We start from the raw sequence: 24,186 nt of genomic DNA, 5'->3' as shown, positions 1-24,186 counted from the left end.
GTTTTTTTTTTTTTTTAAACACCATCACCTTCGGCCTTACGTGAAAACAGCGGCTAAAGATATCAGAGCCTTATTTTTCTCCGATCACCGTCTGCTAAAGGGTTGAAGACGACGCAATCCTGCTAACATGAGGTACGAATAATCAAAACATAGTGCTGCATCGAACACAGTGGCTTCAGAAGGACGCGACCTACAGTGCAACTCCAACATCTGCAAATCACACGAACTAGCGCCGCTGTATCTTTTCTTTTTTGTTTGTCCATTTTCTGAGTTGCAAACGGAAACTGCAGATGATCAGAGTCGTTCTCGTAGATCGCCGTGCCAACGCCGTTCTCTCGTTACGTCACAGTGTGCAAAACAGGCCGCAGTCTTGATACAGCCTGGAACGTTTCTGGCATAAACCGGCACTACTGTCACCACCCACACACACTCTCACACACACATACATACTAATGGCTTGTTTTCAATGAAATTTTTAAAATATCTAATATCCTCCCATGAGTTCTCATCGATTTAAAGACACAATTACGATTCCTTTTTTTTGTTTTTGCCCCAGAAGAGATGATCCATCGGCGATTTTTGTCGTCGAGGATGGCATCGATCCATGCCGGAAAAATAAAAAGTCTGCGTGCACACGCTCGCGGCGGCGCCGGCGGTCGTCTAATGTTCGTAGGCAGCATGCAAGCACGCAGGATTTTCTAAAACGACTATCTGTCCAACAAGGAAAAAAACAAACAAACTGAATTTCAGGCACTGAACGCCAAATACAACTAACTTTTTGCCTTTTAACAGCTCTATAGAACTAGAGCTTTAAAAGAAGGTTGAGCCTAAACTAGAAAACCCTCTCGAAAGCACTTTCAGTCTTATTATTTCTTTTTTTTTTAAAAGCCAGTCAGCCGCTTGGGGTGGATATCTAAAAAGAAAAAAATATATATCCATGATTTCTGTTTCTAAAACAGAAAAGCGGATGGATGAAATGTTTTGCATATTTTCATGGAGGGGAAAAGGGGGCGTTATATATTATATAAGGACTAGGAACAGGAATGCGGCAAAAAATGATGCTGCAAATTAGGATTTGGTTTTAAATGACAAAATAGCTTATATACATTGGTGGTTATCTTGTGCAATTTTTTTGTTGTTGGTTTGTTTTTCTTGGCTGATTGAACAGCAGAGAGGGGGGGCTAGCAGAGGGGACAACACCAGAGGACTTTGTCCCTCTATTCTTGGCCAAATCCTTCGGTTTCCTCGATGGCGAAGAGCAGCTTCTCCTTCAGCTGTTCGTAGCTTTTATAGGGAGGCAAGTCCAGGCGGTTAAAACTGGAACAGAGAGTTTAGGAGGAGGAAGTCAGTAGAGAATTATTACAACCTTCTTCAAGGCGTCGTTACTGATGTCACATTTTGTATCTTTTCAATCAATCTAGTGGGGATTTCACTTGATACAACACAAAGTAGCAATTTTTTTTTTCTTCAAATCATACTCAGTTCAATTCTTGGTGGAAATATTTTGCTTTTGTACATCTGAAGAAAATTATTTTTTTCATCTTTTTGAAAAACTCCAAGCTTCACCAGATTGGATGAAGGGCAGCTGTGAAACCCTCTTTTCAACTTTTCATACAGATTCTAATTAAGACTTTAGACTTTGACTGGGCCATTCTAACACACGTGTATGCTTTTAAGAGGTTGTATTACGTGTTTTCCAGCCATTCTGTAGCATAAAAATGCTGCATATATCTGATATGACTTAAAATAAATTTTATTTCCAGATTGAACACCTTGAAATTGGGTCTCTGTCCCTTTAAGAAAGTTCTACTTCTGAAACTCCGCCTTCAGGAAGTCATCACAACATGGCTCCTCTGTTAACCCTTTAAAAACATTTTTACCAGCGTTGTACTGAGAAGTAGCTCCTATCATGAGCTCAGCTGATGCTCAGTTCCACCAGGTGTTTGCTAATTGTTGCTGGCTAGTCTGAAGGAGCTGAATGGTTGCCATGGGAGATTAAATGATTTCTCAAACATCCATGAAAGATTCAAGGCAACACTCCAGGTATCTTTTTGATGAGGGAATAACATTATAACATGATGTAAAGCTAAAAGAAAGTTCATTTTACATAATACTGCTTCTTTAAGAACAAGTATATTTTTTAAAATATTTAAGGTATTAAAATGATTGCCCCCATTAGTGCAGGAATAATGTGCCAAAAGTGTTCTCTTCGTACACAGTAATGCTTTTTTTTTTTTAAAGTCAACCCTGTTTAAGAACATAAAGTCTCACAAATGTGTCTGTCTGAAGCATGAGAAGGTTTGTAAAAAAAAATTAAAATAAATATATATACACATATACAATCACATATAATTCACAGTAAAAGCTGCAGCTAAAAGGTTTTCAAACTGAAACCTACTGACCATGTGTGGCTACGGGGAAGCCATGTGTCCTTCCCCACTTTCTCGATGCAGAACTTCTGCGGCCCGTTGCTTCCTGCAACGCAAAATGAGACAATCAAGAGGACCGTAAAGCTCCCGGCGTCGTCCGGGTCGTACCAATTCCGTCACTGACCCATCAGCTCAGCGAAGCCGCCCAGAGGAAGCCGGCAGGTTCCCGTCACAAACTGCATGAGTCGCAGACGCACTTCGTTGTCCACTTCTTTCACCAGCTAGAGGGAGGAAATCGACGGCAGACACGGTTACAGACCGACGCTTCTGGCAGGGAGCTCACATTGACGTCAGATGCAAACACATCAAACGCTTGAGCGACAGTACCTGCCAGAACCAGATGATCTGCTTGCTGTTCCTGGTGTAGTGGCGGTACACAGTGTTTCTCTGCCAGTCCTGCAGGTCCACCTCCTGCATGCCACACAGCATCACCTGGACGCAAAGACGAGCAGACTCAGAACACCGGTCGAGTAGAAAAAAAGAGGAAGCCACTGATTCATTTTGTCACAGAGAAGTCTAAAGTTGTGATGTTATCAGAATAAAAGCAAGCCGGTCCTCAGAGGAGGAGCGCTGCTGCTCACCTCCAGCTCCTTCTCGTCGAAATACTGCAACCACTGAAGCGGGACCACTTCGTTGAAGCCGTCCAGAAAAGCTTTGGTTTGACCTTCCACCCCACGGGAGAACCTCCACTCTGCCATCAGACTGCAAACACAAACAAGACATATGTAGGTTTTACTTTTCATAACGACCAAACCAAGCGTTCCCAAACTCCTCCATGGCCCCCCAAAGAGCATTAACCTCTGGATAGGGGGCCTCTTTGCAAACCCACAGACAATTCTACAAAATATGTAAAAAAAAACATAAACTTTTAGAAGGTTTTTCATTCACTATTCCATAATTATTACATTCATTTTGCATAAACGCTGCCTCATACCATTGGATTTTAGATGGTCATGAGTTCTGGGGCACAAAATTTTATTATCAGATAATATGACTTTATTACAAGGTAGTACAATTTGTGATTGTAAGAAGGTATGCAATATTTTATATTAATCACTTCAAATTTTATTTTACTACCCTGCAGTTCTCAGAGCGTTTTTCTTGTTGAACACTTCCCCATTTCTTTCCTTCTTGCTTGCGGAGCAAAGCAGCTTGATTAATTTGACTGGCAGCCAATCAGAAAATGAGCATCAGAAACGACATTTAAATTAATTATGTAAAAAAAATTAATAATTAAAAATCAGAAAACAATTAGAATTTTTTTCTTATATTTGCATGTTTTTTTCTCAACTTCTATGACACATTCTGAGGCCCCCACAGAGCCCCCTGGTGGCCACACACTGAACAACACTGGTTTAGACGACAGCAATTTCACAGGTTAGAGCAGGGGTGTTGAAACCAAAATCTAAATATTTAATTGGGAATCTTGCATTTTTGTGATTTAAAGATGCAATATTTTCATTAAGCAATGTAGAAAAGAATAATTTATTGTAGATACTGAAAAAACTCTCAGATGATGTACAGTTTTCTAACCTTTTGGGTTGAATACTCTGATTTGTTGGTCTAGAAAATGTTTTTTAGCATCAACAATGACAATGACAGTCCACAGATGCACTTTGGACGCAGCCTGGGTTTATTTACATTCTGAGAAAAATACCTGATGTACTCCTCCTTGTTCTCCTCCGTCACCAGGATGTTGGTGCCATCGGGCTTCAGGTCATGAGACGAGATTTTCCCCAAGATCTCCATGTCCACGGAGAAGTACATCTCCAGCCCACATTCCTCAATGTTGTTGTCCCTGAGGAGAAGCGATGGCATGACTGCTTCTGTTTTCATTTATACAGTAATGTTCTATGCAAGGAAATATAGAGACTTCAACCACAATGTTGGGACAACAGTATAAGCTACAACTAAAGAAAAATTATGATTTTTAATATCCTGATAAATTTGGGTTATTTTTCTGTTGAATTGTTAAAATTAACATTAATCACATGACTACACATGACTAGATACTTAAAAAAAAAAAAGGTTAAGTAATGTGTTTTCTTTGTAAAAACATGAAATAAGAAACAGAATTTGTGAAATAATACAACTGAATAGCACAAAAAGTTACAGAACTCTAGTTTTAGGCAGCTTATTGAAGGCAGACGGTTCAATTTTATCACTATTTCTTGGCATTACCTCAGTAGTTTTAATGTTACTCTGTTGTTTCAGTAGGAGCTCAGTTTACATATTGAATTAAGATACTTTGAGGTACATAAAGTAACTAAAACTTGTCAAACTAAGGCCCTAATTTCTTCTAAAGTCAGACTGCTTCTTATGTTTTGCTGCTAGGAAAAAAAAGTAGCATACAAATAGCAAAATGTGGCTTTTTGTTTCACTTGTAAGCTGTAAGCAAATTTAAATCAAGATTCGTTCATTCCTAGTTTTTCCAAACTGTCAACCTTACCTACAAATCAGATTTATACCTTCGGACATAAAGTTTGATATCCCTTGTTTTCTTTCTAGATTTGAAAATGATCTTTTGACCATTTATTTAAAGATTTAAAAAAAAAAAAAAAAAAAAAAAAAAAAAGAACATTCACACTTTTAGGAAGGAAAAACAAAGTCAGGACAAACAAACTTTAAACTTCCTTTCAAAGTCTCTTGATGCATGTCAGCTGTGCAGCCGTGACCTCTGAGGACATGAATGCTGCTGACAGTGAGCGCCGCAGCGCAAACACACAGCTCACCTGATCCAGATGAGAGAGTTGTAGAACTCCGGGTCGATGGACTCCAGGTCTTTCAGGATGAGCTTCTTGTTCAGCATTCGTTTGTAGAACGGCAAAGAGAAGCCCGTGTCGATGAACTTCCCGTGGAAAAGTGCCTGCAGAGACACAATGGGAGAGATTAGCAGTTAGCACGCTAACCGGCCCGAGAAATGCATCCGCTTATTTTGGACAATGTCTGCATTTTATTTAGCACAGAACGACGGAAAACAGTTGTGGTGGGGTGTCGGGGTGGGTTTGTTAAGCGGACGTGCCATCGCGATGAAGCGGCCAATGAAGCAGAAGTAGGAGAGGTGATCTGGGTTGATGGCCGACGCCGGGTTGATCTGCAGACAGTAGTTGCTCTTTCCTGCGTACTCAAACAGGCAGTACATGGGGTTCAGCACCTCGTGGGACAAGAGGAAGAACCACTCCCTGAGAGGCGTGGAGGAGGAGGAGGAGGAAAACAAATGCAGAACAGTGAATGATTTAAGGTGAAATCTGTTCAGGAGCGGTTTCTAAACTCATTCTGCTTACCGGGCTAAGCCACCGTAGTCCAGACCCTCCTCGCCTCTGAAGATGACGTACAGCCTCCTCCGTAGGTCGTAAGGCTTCAGAGCCATGATCTGAAAGTGAACAAAACAGACAGGAAGATAAAATAACACATCATTTACTAGCTGGACGATAAATCAACTTTATCGATTTATCAAATTTTTTGGTGTTTGAAGATTTCATTTTTGGAAAACCTGAACTTTTTTTTTTCTTTTCCCCACACCAGTGCAATCCTAGGGTTTTCATAGTTCAGCCATCTTGTTTGACAAGTGGGTTTTACAGCTTCTGCTTTGTGGACTTTGAATTCTGGTCAATTCCGCAACTCTGGAATATTAGGGCCAGGCTAAGATTCTATTTTACTTTAAACAAAAAAAAGTCCTAAGTTTACGAGAGCTACAGCGCAAAAAAATAACTTTGATCTTACCCAAGTCTAACTTTTAGCGATCATATTTAAAAGAAATACCTAATGTTTTAACACATCAATTATCTGTATGTTTGAAATTACTGTGAAAGAAACTTTGTCTATTTTGAAGCAAGAATCACACACTGAGCTGCTCACATCATGTTCCTATACCTCTAAACCTTTGCTCTTTAAAAACAACTGTTTTTTTTTTTGTCATTTTAAGATTTTAAGAATTGCATCTTTTTCTGCTATTGTGACTATATTCTCTTAAGTAAACAAAAGTTCTCACAGTCCTGCCTTAATATTCAGTCATGCAGCTCAGAGAAGGGTTGGATGAAATAAAAGCTGCATTTTAAAAATACTTTATACAATTTTCGTTTTTAGAAAAGAAAGTGAGCAAAAATAAATGTATTTTTAAGCCATATATTCCATGCCTGGCACAAACATGACATAATATAACATTTGTCAGAGGAGAAAACTCAGACTGAAGTTCTTACTTGCTGAAAAGAGTCTTCGAACAGCGTCTGTCTGGAGACGGTGATCTTCACGTGGCTTGGCAGAGCATTAGACTGAAGAACAAATCACAGAATGAGCATCAGAGACTAAACGATGCCATCAAACAGAGACGCAACAAAAAGAAAACACAGACCTGACACAGGTAACGGAAGTGAGCGAGCTTCCACCTGAAGCTGCGCTCGTATGCAATCTGTGGGCCTTTGGTGCTGAGCAGAAAAACGTTTCAGAAGGTGAATGCTAGAAAAGTGCCTCACTTCAGGAAAAGATTTGTTTTAGGATTTCATACAGTTAATAGAGAACATCCACTCTGTAAACTACACACACACACAGAGCCGAAGCTCATGGGGTAACTGATCAAAAGCAGCATGATGAATGAGAATCTCCCTTACACAGAAGACTTCCCGGTGCGCGGGTCGCTGAAAGTGGTGGTCCGAGTGTTGTGATCCACAAAGTAGCGAACTCCTTCCCTCGTGTACCGGATTTCCCACCCTTCAGGCAGAGGATCCTCGTTCTGTAGCCTGCAAAGGAACACACACACATGTATAGATTTCTAGTTTTGCTGTCTTAAAAACAAAAAGGTCCAACCAACGATGGGGTTTGCAAATTAGCCAGTGGATAGAAAACCTTCGTACAACACAAATATATATGTACATATATATTCAGTTCGAGTTTATTTTATCAAGGACCACACCGTAAATAAAGCAACATTTGTTGCCAAAGGGCTGCGAATAAAAACTCTTTATGAAACGATAAAACCGCAAAGCAGTAAATTAGTAAGATCAACTTGTAAAATGAATGACAAAACAAAATACACTAATAAATAGAGGGAAAAAAAACAAGATGAAACCTGGTGGGTGCTTCGGATCAGATGAGCCAAACCAAAACGTTACACATCATAACAGCATGTATGGAAAAGCTTTTATTTTCCATAAACCATATTATAACTCTGCATGCACCGTCCACATCTGGTTTCCATTTGCCCTGTACTCACCCTTGGGTTCGAGGGTCTTCCCACTGCGTTGTCTTGGTATTGTGGTTCACAAAGTAAACTCTGTCATTGGAGTCCACACGCCTCTCTACGGGTAGTCATGACACATAACGACATTAAAGTTAGATTAGATTAGAATATGTATAATCCAATTATTGACACAGAACTATACAGGATGCTACAGAGTTCTTTGTTACGGTCAGAGCAAACAGTTCTCACTAGAAAAAGCAGCTAAAGTGTTAGATGCTGCGTTTCCATTGACCATATAATTGCACAAATTGGAATTATGAAAATAAATTTGCTTAATGGAAATACACCAATTTTGAAAAAAAAAAAAAAAAACTCATGTTTTTCGATAAAACGGTTTTGCACTAGAATGAGTTGGTTTTTTGACTGTATCAAAGTTAGTGTATTTCACAAAACCACAATGGAAACACTTTTCTGCATCACACACGTCGCATCAACTAGATGTTACCACTGGCAGAAACTACAGAGACGACAACAGGAAGTGGTAAGAGGATGATGTCATAGTATGTTTCTCAATGAACAAACTTATTAACATGCAATTTTAATGGCATTTCTTATTTAATGGAAACAACGCAATTGCAAAATTTCATATTTTTTTTTTTTACATTAGCGTCATATCGACAAAATTTTGCATACATTTGTGATGGAAATGCAGCTATTGTCTCCAGTCTCTATTTTAAAGGACTGTAAAGTTAACAACTTTATCGTACTGCAGACCAATGATGAACTCACCCCAACCAGGAGGTAGAGGGCCAAGAGGATCATTCTCAGCAGACATCATAGATGCCTGAAATGAGCAATATGCATTACACTCCATTCAAGAAACAGGAAGAAAGACAAATTCTTTTAGGAATGTTAAAAAATATAGAAAAAATGAAATAATATTGCTGACTATCATTGTACGACTCATGTCAGCTGCTTTGTGTTTTCAGCAGAGTGCAGAAATCGAACCAAGATCAAGATCCAAGTTAATGTTTTTAATTAAATCTGTTCTATAAAAATTGTTTATTTCAACAAATTGGATTTTTTATTTTTATTTTTTTACAGAAAAAACAATCATGGAATAAACCGTTATTCATCTTACTGAACGAGCCAATGAGGGGGAGGAGATAGTCATTTAATAATAAAAAAAAAAGAAGTCAAATCAGGAAATAAGATTTAAAACTTTACAGGCACTTGCCATCAACACAGAATGAAGAAAACTGACTAAAAAGGAATCAGCAGGAAGACAGAAACGGTTGCTTACAGAGTAGAGGTATCTCTGGTTGAACTGATGCATAGCTCCCTGCAGCTGGCTGCGCTGGCTCTGCCACTGCTCAAAGTTGCGCACCGATTCCATGGTGGGCCGCTGCCACGTGGTGGTCCGGGTGTTGTGGTCCACGTAATAGATCCGACCCCGATCGTCCACTCGGCGCTCCCAGCTGGCAACAAACAGAAAAGGAGGCTTGAGTTTCAGAAGCAGAGAAACGCGAGTCCAAGTAACCGAATGATATGTAGCTCGGTGATTTCATGTGCATCATTCATTTTATGTTGTCTAGATAGAGAATAAAGGATCCACTTTTGAAATTAATGATTCTCATTAATAATGCTCAATAATTCTCAAAAAGATCTTGAAATTAATCCAAGGAAAATCTGATTTTTTTTTTCTTCTTTTTCCAAATCAATGAAAACTGAAAATTCCAACTTTCTTCAGGCAAAAACATCATCAAAAACCCATAGACCTGTTGAACTTTTGTTAAGAATGGAGTAAAATCTTGATGAAGTTTTGAGAAACATCTTGATTCATAAATGGAGATAATGTTATAACCAATTTATTTTCATGTCAATTGAGGAACTGAAGGATATTTTCTTCTTTTATGGTCAACATGTGTCAGATTAAAGTGTTACAACACAACAAAGTTTATACAAATGAGTGTTTTTCTTGTCATCTTTGTAAAGAAAATCTGAAAGAAGAGGAAGCAACAGCAAACTACATAGATTATTTGAGATTAAGTAGTCCTGTCACAACATTTAAGACCTGTGATTGATATATTTAAAGCCAACTTTGTTTTAAATACATTTAAACATTTTAAGGACTTAATTTTAGATCAATTTAAGACATTTTAAAGGATGCGTGGACACCCTGAAATCAGCAAGTAGGAGTCTAATTGGTGAATTTCTAGTTGATGCTAATAGTAATTGGTCAAGAACAGAGAATTATGTTTACATTTGCTTTAAAACTGAAAACGCCAAAACAGACGTCCCTTTCAAAGTTATACGGTCTTGAAAAAGTCTGAGGTAAAACGGCGGCCCCTCACCCTGGAGGAAGCGGCTGTGGTCTTTCCCAGGTAGTAGTTCTGGTGTTATGGTCTACATAGTAAGTTCTCCCATGTGGATCTTTTCTCTGCTCCCACCTGAAACACATCCAGCGTCATGAAGTTTGAACTAGGACGGTTATCAACTCTGTTTAAGCACTTTTTTTTTTTTTTTGTACCCTGGTGGTAGAGGGTCTCCTGCTGGCGCATTAGAAACCTGTTGTCTGGGTTTCACCCCATCAGTTGTTGTTGAGCTGCTATTACTGCCTGCTCCTGAAGCCCCCGCTTCTCCCGGCGCTGGGGAGGAGGAGGACGATGAGGACGTTGTTATGGTGGGTGCTCCCTGGGTTGCAGAGGCTGACGTGGTGGAAGCAGCGGCGGCGACGGAGGAAGAGGAAGCGGCGCCGTTGGCAGGTTTAGCAGCAGGAGACGAGGCGGAGGAAGTTGTGGGAGCTGGAGGGGGCCGGGAAGTGCTGGCTGGTGATGTTTCAGCGTCTGGCGGGGCAGCATCGTGAGAGCTCTCCTCGTTTTCACCTGCAGAGGGCTGCGTTTCCTTTCTAGAAGCAGAAGATTGCCTGGGAACAGTCTCAGAGGATTCCCCGTTTACTGTAGAATATTAAGAAAAAAAAGGAGCAAGTCTGCCTTTTACTTTGCACTTTAATAATAAAAAAAGCAGCAAAAGGGTTACACGAAAAAGAACGTTAATATAGTTTTAAATAAGAGAGCTGTTTGCATGATAATATTTTTTTAAAATGTCATGTCACTCCAGGAAGTTGCAACTATTACTGCAAATTCAATCATTATTGGCAAATTTTGCACAGACTTGCAATGTTTTACCAATCACCACAACTTTCCCGCAAATCTGACCAATCACCTTCACGATTTCTGAATTTCCTTCTTTTCTGACCAATCATTCGAACTCAGGGGAATTTTGACCAATCCACTTAGCCTCCTTTTAATTTAACTTCCCATTTCACTACATCAAACCAGCATGATACATGATGTACTTTCCAGGTAGTTAAGTAAGTATGTTACCTTCAGTTGTTATAAAAATGCTTTATATATCAAATGCGACTTGAAAGAAATTCAGCGTTTTGAAATTGGTTTCTGTCTCTTTAAGTAACTCCTGTTCTTTCTGAAACCCCGCCTTCAGGAAGTCACCATAACATCGCTCTTCTAATATTTTTGCCAAGGAGGAGCTACATCCTCGAAGGCTGAGCTATGTCCAACAAGGCATTTTGCACAGCTGAACGGTTGCCATGGGAGATTAAAGGATTTCTCAAACATGCATGAAAGAATCAAGGTACATGTTTTTGATGAAGGAATAACATTGTAACACGATGTAAAGCTAAGAAAAACACCGTCAATTCCACAAAATACTGCCCCTTAAAGGTGTGGTAACATGATTTACCAAGTCGCCTTTAAAGGCACCACAAGGGGAGACCTGTTGCTGTGCCGAGCTGCATAGTCTGTTCTGTTCAGCAATTAACCAGAGCCAAATGGCGATTTTCTTCCAAACAAACCGTGTCAGTTGAGTACTTAATGCTGCTGCATGCAGATAATGGTAGCTAAACAGTTAATATATGCCAGTCTCATATTAAGCTTAACGAGAACACTAATGTTGTTTTACCCCTTTTACATCCGTTGCCATTTAGATAGAAGTTGTAGACGTTCCTGCTTTCCAAATATTTAAAGGAAATATTCATTGTCACAATAGAAAGAGCAAAGAGTCAGGGAGGAGACATTATACTAAAGTCCAGCAGCAGGAGAGATTTTAACATGGAGAGAAAAGGAGAAGGAAAGGGAAGGTTTTGTGAGCAATTCAAACTTTTTTTTGACAATGTGGTGGGAGAGTTAAAGACAGAAGTACAAACAGAGAAATTCAGATATGGAGGGCAAACTCACAGGCAGAGCTGTGTAAATACCCTAAAGTACACAGTGACTGCAACATAAATCCTGTTGGTCCCACTTCACAAAGAGAGAAGCAGAAGTAGAGACTAGATATAAGTAGGAAGGTCTTTGGGTTCAGATCAAGGTTTTCTGGACTGAACTGAGTGACTGAGCATTCAATGTACCACACAGGGTAAACGTTTTATTCCTAAACAATTGCAGGAATATTTATGTCTCGGATAATGACACACAAACCATAACTGGAACTCAGCAACCAGTGTCCGTCTTTGGACCATCTCCAGAATGAGTCCAGAGAGCCGTTTTACGTCCGTCCCAGAGGAATGTCATTATGCAACAAAAAACGCTGCATTCATTTTTAATCAAGAATAATATTTTTTGGATAAAGGTTTTGTCTTTACTGCATAGAATGTTAAATAAAAAAAGAGCAATATTGCTCAAACTGTTTGGTAAAATCCATGTCGCACTACATTTAATCATGAAAAGTCACGCTTATGTGGAAGTGTGAAAGAGATTACACTTTTTTTAACTGTTCTGAAAAAAAAAAAGGGAAAAAGGTTGCATTTCTTCACTGCATTGCAGTTTACACAGACAGATTTAAAGAACTAGAAGAGCATTAAACCATACCGGCACTTAACGGGAGATCAGATGAACAGTAACGACCTATATTAATCAGAAAAGTGTGGGTTTTTCTCTTGAACAAACAGGGTAAACGTAGCTTTTTCTTCTGTTGAAAAGAAGTAACCTTCATTCATCATCCTCAGCTGAGAGCAGCTCTGCAGCATACTGCGCTCTGCTCCGCTTTGCTTTATGCGTCTCCTGGGTGTTCGGACAAAGGTGCTGACAGCAGCAGAGACTGCAGGCCTCACTTAATGAAAATTAATCAACTGTTCTTCTTTACACTTCATTACAACCCCATGAACTGTGAAGAATACAAACGTAAAGATCATTGAATCCATTTCCTGGAAACAGAATAGGTACGTGGAAAAAAAAATGTAAAACTAAAGAGAAAGTCAAATTATTACAAGAGGGAGAAAAAAAAAAAAAAAAGAAGAGGGCGGTAAAGTCAAATTTTGTTGCCATGAGAGAGAGAGAGAAAGTAAACCCACCCATTCTGGTGTCTGGGCCGCTGTCTGGAGGTTGGTGCACCGGGGTGGAGTTGGGGGTCGGATCTCCGTTGATCACAGCGGTGGTGTGATCGAGGGCAGGGCTGGAAGGCACCGGACCATCTGCTCCGCTGGAGGCTGAGCAAGAGCCTGACCTCTGACCCAAGTCTGTTCCATTCACGGTGCTTTAAAAGGAAAGTAAACATTACTTAGCATTACTTTATGCTGGTTTTGCTTTAAAGGTTGAACCAGTTGTTATTTCTCCTTAAATCTCTTTGAGCGATAACTCTCTGGGTTTTATGACAAGTTTGTGTATTGCAGTGTTTTTGGCTTCTGCTTCAAGCACCTTGTAAAGGCAAGCAATGCAAAGACACAAACTATTCCCCTCTGTGGTTGCAGCCCATTAAAAAGGTAAACAGAAGTATAAATGTACACATTGTTTAAAACAGGGGGAAAAAAAAAGAAAAAAAATCACACTCAGAGTTAAGTTTGAGGCAAAGACGTGGCTACAGAAAGACGGACATAAAATCTCAAAGCAAGGCGGAAGGATCTGTTTTGTAGGCAACCTTACAATAGACTGGTTTATGTTTTACCAGCACATGTTAGCTACATAAAAAAACACTTAAAACAATAAGTTCTGAGTAAATAATGAGTGATAATATATAGAATTTTTTATTAAAAAATCTGAAGTTTACTTGTTATGAAATGGCCCTATGTGCCTGGAAAATACTTGATACTGCCCCTTTAACTTGCTGAACAATCTTTACAATGTTCAAGTACAACGAAGACCCTTCATTGATTTAATTTTTTAAGACGTTGACCTAAGTAAAGAAATACAAAATTGATTGTTTCATGAGTTTACCTGTTTGCAGCCCTTGAAGAAGAGGAAGAGGAGTCTCCGTTTTCATGAATGGCATCACCATTCTGCTGGACTTCTGGAAAATAGATTTAAAAATAAACGAATGTTAACGTGGACATGTTATGCTGAACAGACTATAAGGCAGATCATTCCCACTAAGAAGTATATTATCTTGAATATATTGAACTACATTATGCTTCAAACTGAACTTTTTCCTTGATGGACCACACACACACACAGTTAATATAAATAAATAGTGCGCTCACTGGTGCCATTTGCTGCGTTGCCATTGGTCAGTGGCGCCAGTTCCTCCTGGTCAGTGACAGTCAGGCCATCAAGGTACACAGTCAGCTCGCCGACAGGCACAGAAACCCCTTTCTGATCCACACTCAGCTTCAGCACCTCCTTCACATTCTCCACTGTGGAGAACAAACGAGGCAGCGGGGAGAGAGAAAGCTCACAGTCAGAGAGGAAAACAAAGAAAACGATACAATTAAATACATTCATGCACCGACAGAAGTTTTTCTGGCTGGTCAGCAAGCTTTAAAAAGCCTGACATGCCGATTCTGATTTTGGTCGATACAGATTGTTTTTCCTTTGTTTTTTTTTTAATAAATGACACCATCAGGTGTTATAACTGATTTCACTTGGGTCTGAAACATGGCTGGAAACAGCAGCAGAGTTGCAAATTTGGCAACATCTGTGGATAAGAACGGTTTCACATGTAAACGTCGGCCGATTGCCAGTCATCCAAAATTGAGGAAATTGCTGCACTGATTGATCAATAGTCCCCTTATTCCATCTCTGTTCCTTTGAAGCAGTTAATTGCCACTCTTCATCTTTAATCTAAATTGCCATTTACTTAAGATGCATCTATGATATTTTAATGGTGAGATAAAATACCACAGTATTTACAGAAACACGCAAGACAAAAACACATTGCATTAATCTAAAATAGAAACTAATTATTTTTCTAAATGATGCTGAAATTACATAAAAAAACAACATTATTAATTATTATTATATGCATTACTACTAGTTATTTGGAGCTATAAAATACAGTCGGTGTAAAACTTTGGATGCAATGACAATAACGGCCAAACATCTGGGTGGAACGTTAATAATTTAGTTCATTATAAGGATTCATTCTAAGTATTTTGTAGAGTTTATCATTGCATAATCAGACGTTGCTTTTTTTATATGCACTATTTTCCTAAACTGATTAAAGCTTTAGGTCTATGCATCTTATAATCTCACATTTTCTGTCATGCCGCTCCAAAGCCTGAATGAGATCCAGCGTAGCTTTGCCCAGCAGAGCGTCTGCTTTCAGGGTGTGGTGACTCCATACTTTGAAATCCACCTGCGTGTGTGGCGTTACAGTCCTACAAAAAAGCAAATATTTAAATCAAAAACACATAAAACACTTCTTAAGTGATAAGAGCTTAAAAAAGGACACAGTGAATGTAATAAGTTAAAAAACAGAAAGGAGGTTTTGGAGTTAACCTTCACACTTCTGCTGCTGTTGACATAAACAGTTCATACACTTTAATCAGGATGCCATTTACGACTTTTCCTTCAGCCGACTGAAGTTCAGCACAGCAAGTTTAACATCTAACAAATGAATAAAAACACTGATTTTTTTTTTTTCTTTTCATTTTCACATTTCCCTCCCCTAGAAATGATAAAATCCACGTCTGGCACAATGCCCCGTCGTTGAGTTTCAAACAAGGACAAAACGAGCAGCACACAGTGCGGTCATTGTTTGAACAGCCCAGCATACCACTCCAAAGGGAAACATCTTGCATTACAACCTCAAAGTCACGAGAAGGACCCACAGGAGCGAGCAAAAACATCCACGAGCCTCTGAGCACTGTGACGGCCGCTCTTATCAGCACTAACTAGCCGGGTTGGAACCGTCTGCAGTGATTCATTCCTGGCTTTCGGTCGAGATGCTGCAAGAGAAACTGCAGTGTTTGTGCTGTTAGCTCTAGTTGTGAGAAAACACAAAGAGGTCTGTGTGCTTGCAGGCAGCTTCCTCGCTTTTTCAAATGATTATCAGATGAGCCACCGGAGGGGGTTTTCCTCCTCGGATGCTACGCGGAATTCACAAACTGTTTGAAAAAGCTGGATTTTGATTGCGTAACGCTCAGTACGGGACACGAACCGAGCTTATTAGAATGGATCCTTCTGCCTCTCTAATGGCGTTTTTACACGAGCTCAAACGCTGCCGAATGTCGTTTTCACACAAACACGGCGAGCCAGGCAGGAAGGGGTAAACGGACGGTGCTTACAGAGTCAGCCTCTCGTCCCATTTTGGGTTGGAGGAGCTGTGAGATTTCGCCGTGCGGCGGGTCTCTCCCTCTGCTGTCACCTCCACGTAAATGGCCGCCCCGAAAACGCTCTTCTTCCTCTTGAGTTTGGCACATGAAACTAGAGGACGAAAAAAAAAAAAAGAGGAAAAGATGATTGAAAAAAATTAGACCTGAAAGGTGATCCTCCGGTTGAGAACACGTTGACTCACCAATGGCATGGAGCTGTGATGTGCGTCTGTGGTTATGGCTAGTCTCTGCTCTCGATGAGGCCGTGGCCATGTCATTCACCACAGTGGGAAAGCCTTTGAAAGGAAAACACACAACAGAGACGTCAACCGCTAACTCCGCACGAATTCACAAATAAGACCCGGGCGAAAGGCTCCAAAGCTAATAACGACCGGATCTACTCATTACTGTTTTCAGTCAAAGTTCAAACTGATCCTTAGGAGCGTAAAAGAGATCATCATAAAAAAAGCAGCATTATGTTGTTGTAACCTTAATATTAGAGTAATAAACTGATGCATACTCACAACAGATGTGTTTTGCTAGGCCCTCCTGTTCAGCCTACTCCGTGTCCCATGGCGGCACTGAAACCAAGATCACAATAGATCAGAGAAGCAATAAAATTTAAAAAAGGATAAAGCAAAGTGCATTGGATGCATCAAAACAACCTCATTTTTGGTCTCTAGGCTTCATCAACCAACTGCAGGTGTCTTTATACATTTTTCTTTGCTTAGTCAAATTCAGATAAGGGCAAGGAACAAACTGTCCCTCTTAAAAAGTGTACACACCCCATTAAAACGCCAGGACTTTGCAATATAAAAAAAAATATTGGAGCATTAAAATAATAGCCTACGTTTTCTTTCTGCACTTAATGCCACATTAATCCTGTAGATTTGAACTGAAAAAGCAAAACAAGACGATAAATAAAAGAGGGCAAACACTTAAAACTTTAATAAAATACCTTTTTGATTCCACAATTCGTCACAATCGGAATTACGAAATACGTCAGGGAAATAAAAGCAAGATTTGCTGATATCTGACTGTGCGGGTCAAACACAGATCATGGAAACTGGAAGTGATGCGACATAAAAGCCATCACAGGTTGTTGGATTTCTACGTAATAAAGCATGAAGAGCAGAAAATACTCCAGGTACGATTAGGAATTACACTGATTCGGTGGGGTAGTTTTCATGAGAAGACAAAATCTAGGACTCAGAAATCCAGCTGCACTCTGGCAGAACAAACACGGCCTGGTTATTCTTCTGCACACCTCTGCATACCGGCCAAGATACTTCGTCACCTTGTAAAAACAAGAGCAAGAGCTCGAAGGAACGCAAACACCTTGGCATCTCGCTCGAAAAAAAAAAAAGGTAAGGAAGTTCAAGGTGAGCGTTCTGGTTTTGTAGAGGGAACACACACCCACCTTGGATGTTTTGTCCCTCTTATTGCTTTAACAAATCAGCAAAATTTGCTCCTTTTTTTTTCTTTTTTTGACACAAATCCCCTTTTAATTCAAAGTAAAAACTTATTTCTGAATTAGGTCATTTAATTCAAAGGGGGTGAATAGTTACGCAATCATTTATTTTTTAAGATAATTTTATTCAATTATTATTATTTTGTAGAAATCAGTTTTGTTCATTTTTTGGCAAAAAAATAAAATTGTTGATCGTGATTGATTTGTAAAAGCAATATGTAATTAGTTTTTATAGGCCCTGTAAATGTGAGGGCAGCATGGATTGTGGGTAAAAGTCGACGCCTTTCTGAAACTGAGGTTGGAAAGCAATGGGCCTCCATGTGTCTGAAGACGTTTAAAGTTCAAACTATTAATGGTCTGTAATTTGCATTAGTGAAATAATTTTTCCTTCGTGGACTGGGCACCAACACGGTTTCCAGCCCAGGGTCCCACATCCTTGTAAATCCGGCCCTGTAGTCGACCACAATATCATGCCGGCATGAGAAGAAGGCAACGCCAAAATCTCTGAGCTAAAAGGGTTTGCGTGTGAGGCATGTCTGCTTCAGTTCGCCATTGTCTCTCTGCAGTTGTTTTCAACCAGAAGGGTCACATGTTGGCGCCAAGAGAAACAAATATGTAGCGCCTTTCTTGGCATTTTGTTTGTGCTTCAAGCTGCAAATTCAAACTTTTTCAAAAAGCAAAAAATAAAGTTTGTTCTTTCCATGTCTGTCGTTCCTAAGCTGTAGGCTGGACATGAGAACAACGAGCAGAGAAAATATTATTTACAGGAGATCAGCTGGGTGTAATTTGTTGCCGATGATATTCTTCCCAAAGGCCAACCCTCTGAAAGGAGTCGCACAGAAAGAGATAAACACGGCCAGGCCCTCACATAACCTCGCTGGATGACTGCTGCATTATTACAGCGGCTTTAAAAAAAAAAAAAAAAAAAAAAAAAGTAAGGAGTGCACCACACGACAGACTGAAAGTTAGGAGGACGTTTGAAACAGAGAAAAAAAAACATGTAAAAATGGTGGTGACATCATCTGTTGTAAGCTGTGATAAAGTTGAGACTGGAGTGGCTGAAAACAAAAGTATGAACTATTTAGTTTGTTTTAAAAAAAGACAAAATGGAGAAAGTTAAGCTTAAAATACTTACTACTAACAATGATGCAGTACTTTGTGTTGGCATATAGTCTAAAATCAAAGTACAATACATGGTGTTTGTTGCTGTAACATCATAAAATATGACAAAAAAAAATGAAAAAAAAAAAAAAAAATTCAAGGGCTGTAAATAGTTTTGCAAGACGCTTCCGTTCTCACAAACGACGCAAATGTGAGTTCGATATTTCACATTCCTCTGCTTCCCATCCTCCACCTTACGGCTGCATGCTGGACATGAACGAGGCAAAAGAAGAAGAAGACGGTTTGAGTCGGTCAGTGGATTTTTCCTAACCTGTTGTCATCACTGCAGCGGTGTGCGGGTGGATTTGCTTACAAAACAGAGCGAGGGCCGGGTACCGCTCGAGCATAATGCCCTTTATATTTTCTGCTGCATGCACTCTGGTTTATCTGAAGCAGGAGTCGGGCATAAAATCAGAAGCTTTAAAAAAAACACACACACACACACACACACACACACACACAAGTACTGTGGTTAAATATTATCCCAAAAATAAAAGTCTGTAAATGGACAACATCCTACACTGTGTTTGGGATGAAGACACTTTAGGCAACCAGCAAGGAAACCTGCTGACCTTTGGAAGGTGCAGTCTGGACAGGGAGATAGTGAAGGCCTGGAGGTGCAGAAATGCATCGAGTCCAACAGCAAAACCACAAAGAGTCGGTCTGGATAACACCAAGAGATGATTCTGCCTCCAAATCCATTTTCACAATATTTTGCATTGCATCTCAACCAAGCTGAACTTAATAGGTTGCATCGTTTTTTTCTGCAGTGTTCAACTGTAAAAGGAATAAATGCTAAAGAGCAAAAAAAATTTTAATAACCGAGTCCCTACAGGAGTTTGCAATTGTTTTATGATTTTTTTTTTGCAATCAAACTCACTGATTTTGTGACACTACTTTAGAAATATTTGCGCTTAAGGGTGTGAACCTTTTTGTCATTTGCCATGACGATCACGGACTATAGCTTGACATCAAGTGATAAGTTGTAGAAGTAAGACATACTGCCACCTGTAAGTGGGAGTTAACAGTCACCTAAAGATACAGAATGTAACTTATTTAAAAAAAAATCTCAGCATATTTCCTAAAAGTATCATTATACTCCCAGTAAGTGGAGAAATACACCACTCAGTCACTCTCATGCTCATTCCTTCCTGCTTTGATTTTGCTACACTACAACTGGCCTGCCACCAATGCTAATGCTAGTTAGCACAGCCACTGATGATGGCGGATCAACAGTTTTTCTGCAACTGTAAGTTGTTCCTTCACTGTTAGCACATTTAGCAGCATACACAAAGTTGATTGACAGCATTAAGAGCCTCCTTCTGGCTCTGATTGGTTGTTTTAGAATGGGAGCGAAGCATTTCTGCAGAAGGTAATATTAGCTCAGGGAGAAGGTGGAGGAGATCCATTTTTTCCACACATTACCCATCTCATCTTATACTGTCACAACATGATGGTTTTAATAAATAAGGAAAAATAAATATTTTTTATATGCAGCTTTAAATTCAAAGTTTTTGACTCTTTGCACAAAATTTGCAAAAAGCTCATAATTATGCATTACCACAAAAAAAGTAGGCATCTGTTTATTTTGAATGAAATTCTACAATAGAGGAATTGCAAAAAAAAAAAAAATGAAGGGACTGAAAATTTAGCTAAAGTGTATTCTTTACCAGTCACAAGCAACATTTTATTTGAAAAAAAAAAAAAGTATAAGTAAATAAATAAAGTTGGAGGTTTGCCCTCATTCTTTGTTTTTATGCGAATACTTTTCCTTGGTCCTGTTTGCCTTAAAGATGTAGTTTCACAAGAAGAGACTATGCAAACAGGAACGTTCCAGTTTCTCCTCAAAAGACAATCCACCCGGGAGCGATTCCTTCAATGTTCCATCAACACAACCTGGCCAAGTTAGACATCCAAAATCCTAAAATACGACAGCACAGGATGCTGTAGAAAACAACATTAGCATCTGCAACACATTTCCATTTCTCAGGCAGAAAAACCTGCTCAACAAAATGACAAATACCTCTGAGCCTAAGGCAACAAACATGTTAAACCTCTTATTTGATGTCTGTGTTTAGTGGTATGAGCACAAATTTCGAAGAACCTACAGACGAAACAAATAGTCAGAACATTTGGTGGCGTTATTACTAGAGATACCTCCTCCCACAAAAGACAGAACAAAAGTCGACGGTTAGGTTAATTAGTTAGAAATTTAAAAAGAAAAAAAAATCTGATTTCTAACACACACAATCGTTGCCAGGTCACAGAAACACTCTCCAAGTCAACTCGGCTAATTCCACCATGAGCGAGGTGTTTAGAACCGAAGCCAGAGACCGTAGTTGTTTCAGGGTTCTAGAAAGGAAACTGCATTTTCCACAGAGCCATGTTTGAAGTTACTTCAGGATGCCACAACAGAAGAAAACAGGAAACTGAAAACTTTACACTGAAAGTTGGGGTGTTTTATTGTTACAAAGAGCCCGATTTGTTCAAAGCGTATGCAGCTAACTGTGGTAATAAAATGCTAAAAGCAGCGTAAAATGTCAACTCTGTTACCGTGTCTTTGTTTTGAAATAACTGAGAAATCCTGTTTAACTGCATAGCCGTCTAGTACAGCGGTTCTCGCTCTCACAAACGCGACATTGCCTTTGCTCCCAATATAAATAATTAATTGATTTCCCACAGAATGGCTGCTTAAGGCTCCGTTATGATTACAATAAATGGATAAATAATTTACAAAGCTGGTACATAACAGTAAATCAGAGCTTTCTCCTCTTGGACAAAGCTGTTTATTTTAAAATGATCTCAGAAAAAACATTAAATATCTTGAAATTAAAAAAAAAGAAAAGAAAAAAATGTTAAGCTATAAAATGTAATGTAAAACGGTGACAGAGACTTGTTTAACTTTTTTTAAGTCGGATTTTATTTCTTATAGCTCTGTAACTTGGGCTCATTAAGTATTTAGTTTTAAATTTAACCCAAATGCAGAAAAAGAGTTGTATTTTACTGGCATTTATGGCTATACAACATCCAAATCGGCAAAAAAAATTTTTTTGTCATGGGTCAGAGATTTTCAGAAAGTGACCGGAAATCAGTAGCAAAAAAATCTCTAAGCAGTGCATTTGTTAGAAATAATTATTCCTGTCTGTGTTCACTCAAGATGGGCTCTAAAGCAAAGAGTTTGTCAGTGTGTAATTAAAAAGCTGCTGGTGAGGCAAGTGCTTACCTGCCTCAGGTAATGGGGATCTGAACGTAGACACAAATCACAAACAAATCTTCATAACTTTAGAGGTTGGGAGGTTGACAAAATACAGATATGGGTGAAGATTAACTAACATCAAAGGTCAAAACGTAGAGTAATCATATTCTTAAACGATAGAGCGTAAACTGAGGAGCCCTGCGTGGATATAAAATAAATTACCATGGTACTAAACAGTAATCTGGTCAACAAACATTGACCAACTTTGCACGTTCACCAAACATGTTTTTCACGGTGGTTCACAGATATAGACTCTGAACCTTCCCGGTCTTAACCCACTGTTTCTCAGCCAAAGTGTACCCCCTGTCTTATGGCACATCTCAGCAATATATCTGGCACTATGTGAACATTTTAAAGCAATGTACTGGAAGTAATCTGTAGCGAAAGCTAAAGTCTGGTAGCTAGCGCTCGTTAAGCTAGCTACTAAACTGCACATAAAATATCTTATTTTGTAGCCATTTGGTTTTACTACTACGTCGTTTGCAGGCAATTATCGTTTTTAGTTGTGAGTATGTTTTGACAAGTAGTTGAGGTGATAATTTAGCGTATTTGTTGATTTTTTTTAGAGGTAATGTTTCCTACGGACTACTAGCAAGCTAACGTTACAAACTTAGCCAAGTTAGCGGTTCTCCAGCAGCAGCCGGGATGCACATATTTCCCCAAAACATGTTTAACAGTCTCAAAAAGTCTGTCGGAACGCCTTAGCAGCATAAAATACGGCGTGTTTTACCTTGTTTAGCGCTGCGCTCCTTCCCTCCAGTCTGTGGTTCGGTAACGTTAGGGCTGCTGGTCACCGCACAGGCCCCACAGTCAGCTACGGCTCTACTGCCATCTCTGTGCGGATGTTGCCGAGCAAAACACCCGGGTGTCACCCGCGCCACCCCAAATACTGCTGTGTCAAGGCAGGCGAGTTTTTCTGTTTTTTTTTTTGTTTTGTTTTTTGTTTTTTTTTGTTGTTTTTTGTCAAACTCTTTGGATGCCGCTAGCTAGAAGAAATTCGCGTTAATTAATACTTTACTTTATGTTTTATTATACGTAAGTAATTTAATGGGTTTTTATATTGTAGTTATTTTTAAATAAGTTTGAGGTCTGAGCGGTTACACTGTTATTGCCTCAAAGCAAAGGTGAATTGGAGTTTGTTTTGAATTTAATACAAAAGTACGACAAAAAATGAAGCAATTAAAGACGAGAAAACAAGGCAATTTGATCAGCATAATTAGATCAGGATCGTTATTTAGACTTCACAATAACAAAGGAACAAGCTGTGAAATACAACATTTTATTTATATTTTTTGTTGTTGAAGCTGAAAACAAACTATTAAGTACTGTATATTTAGAGTCGAAGGATAATGCTGTATAGTTTTCCAAATTTTATACAATTAAAGATATTAGAAAGTATGGCATACATTTTTGCCTTTGTACTTTTTGGCTTTATTAAGCGTAACTCACAGCTGATTTGTAATTTTGTTTCTGGTCCCAAAACAATGATCCATGTTTATCTGCTCCAGATCAACTTATTCCTACCCTAAAGCACCATCATTTTGTATAGTCTTGGTAATCTTTTCAGGAATCCCCCTCTGATGAGGTATGTTTTTGTTGTTGTTTTTTGCTCAGGTTTATGTCAAATCAAAGACATCTGAACCAAATTAGCACATTACAGCACCACCCACTTTTCCTCATCTCTAAGTCAGCATATATGGGAAGAAGTTATGTTTCATACATCCCTGCAGTTACTTATTATTGAGGATATTAGACCGGTTTTCTACAAAATACATTAGATCACTTCAGTTTTCAAGACCAATATTTTAAGCTCTTCCTATTCGTTGAATTGTCAGCTAGTTTCTGCTCCGATCAGAAAATACTGCTGGATGGCATCACTGCTTGGACCAGCGAATTGGATTTCAGACTTATAGTCGCTGAATAAAAACACAACACTTTTATTGGCTTGTTATGGGGAAGAAACTCTAACTGTGATAGGCAGACCTCAGCTTTGGTCACAGTTAGGTGGGAAGGATAAAGTCACTCTGACTCTTAAAGCTCATTTAGCAAGGCAAAAGAATAAAATTTAGGTTTCCCAAAGTTTTGCAGATTTCCTGATCTGGACTGGACCAAAACACCAGAACACTAAAACATATCACTTGATCGATATTC

The 24,186-nt window shown here is 39.2% G+C and overlaps 1 protein-coding gene across 1 annotated transcript; it reads right to left on the bottom strand.

Moving 5' to 3' along the window:
- Nucleotides 1-1,062: 1,062 nt before the first annotated feature.
- On the bottom strand, nt 1,063-22,910 carry wwp1 (WW domain containing E3 ubiquitin protein ligase 1). The gene is made up of 25 exons (XM_015045937.1): nt 22,766-22,910; nt 16,672-16,728; nt 16,351-16,443; nt 16,121-16,259; nt 15,087-15,211; nt 14,096-14,248; nt 13,833-13,905; nt 12,974-13,155; nt 10,136-10,562; nt 9,960-10,055; nt 8,909-9,083; nt 8,395-8,449; nt 7,639-7,723; nt 7,037-7,165; nt 6,781-6,853; nt 6,629-6,700; nt 5,714-5,802; nt 5,452-5,611; nt 5,162-5,295; nt 4,087-4,227; nt 3,011-3,131; nt 2,757-2,861; nt 2,554-2,650; nt 2,403-2,475; nt 1,063-1,317 (listed from the first exon to the last, which is right to left on the bottom strand). Exons 3-25 carry the CDS (start codon nt 16,418-16,420, stop codon nt 1,218-1,220), a joined length of 2,874 nt encoding a protein of 957 aa, XP_014901423.1. The 5' UTR covers nt 16,421-16,443; nt 16,672-16,728; nt 22,766-22,910; the 3' UTR covers nt 1,063-1,217.
- Nucleotides 22,911-24,186: the final 1,276 nt, after the last annotated feature.

Source organism: Poecilia latipinna, unplaced genomic scaffold, assembly GCF_001443285.1.
Source record: "Poecilia latipinna isolate Pla-1442-1.1 unplaced genomic scaffold, P_latipinna-1.0 Scaffold756, whole genome shotgun sequence".
Lineage (NCBI taxonomy): Eukaryota > Metazoa > Chordata > Actinopteri > Cyprinodontiformes > Poeciliidae > Poecilia > Poecilia latipinna.
Note: the sequence above shows the minus strand (reverse complement) of the source record. Positions and strands in the feature narration are given on the sequence as shown.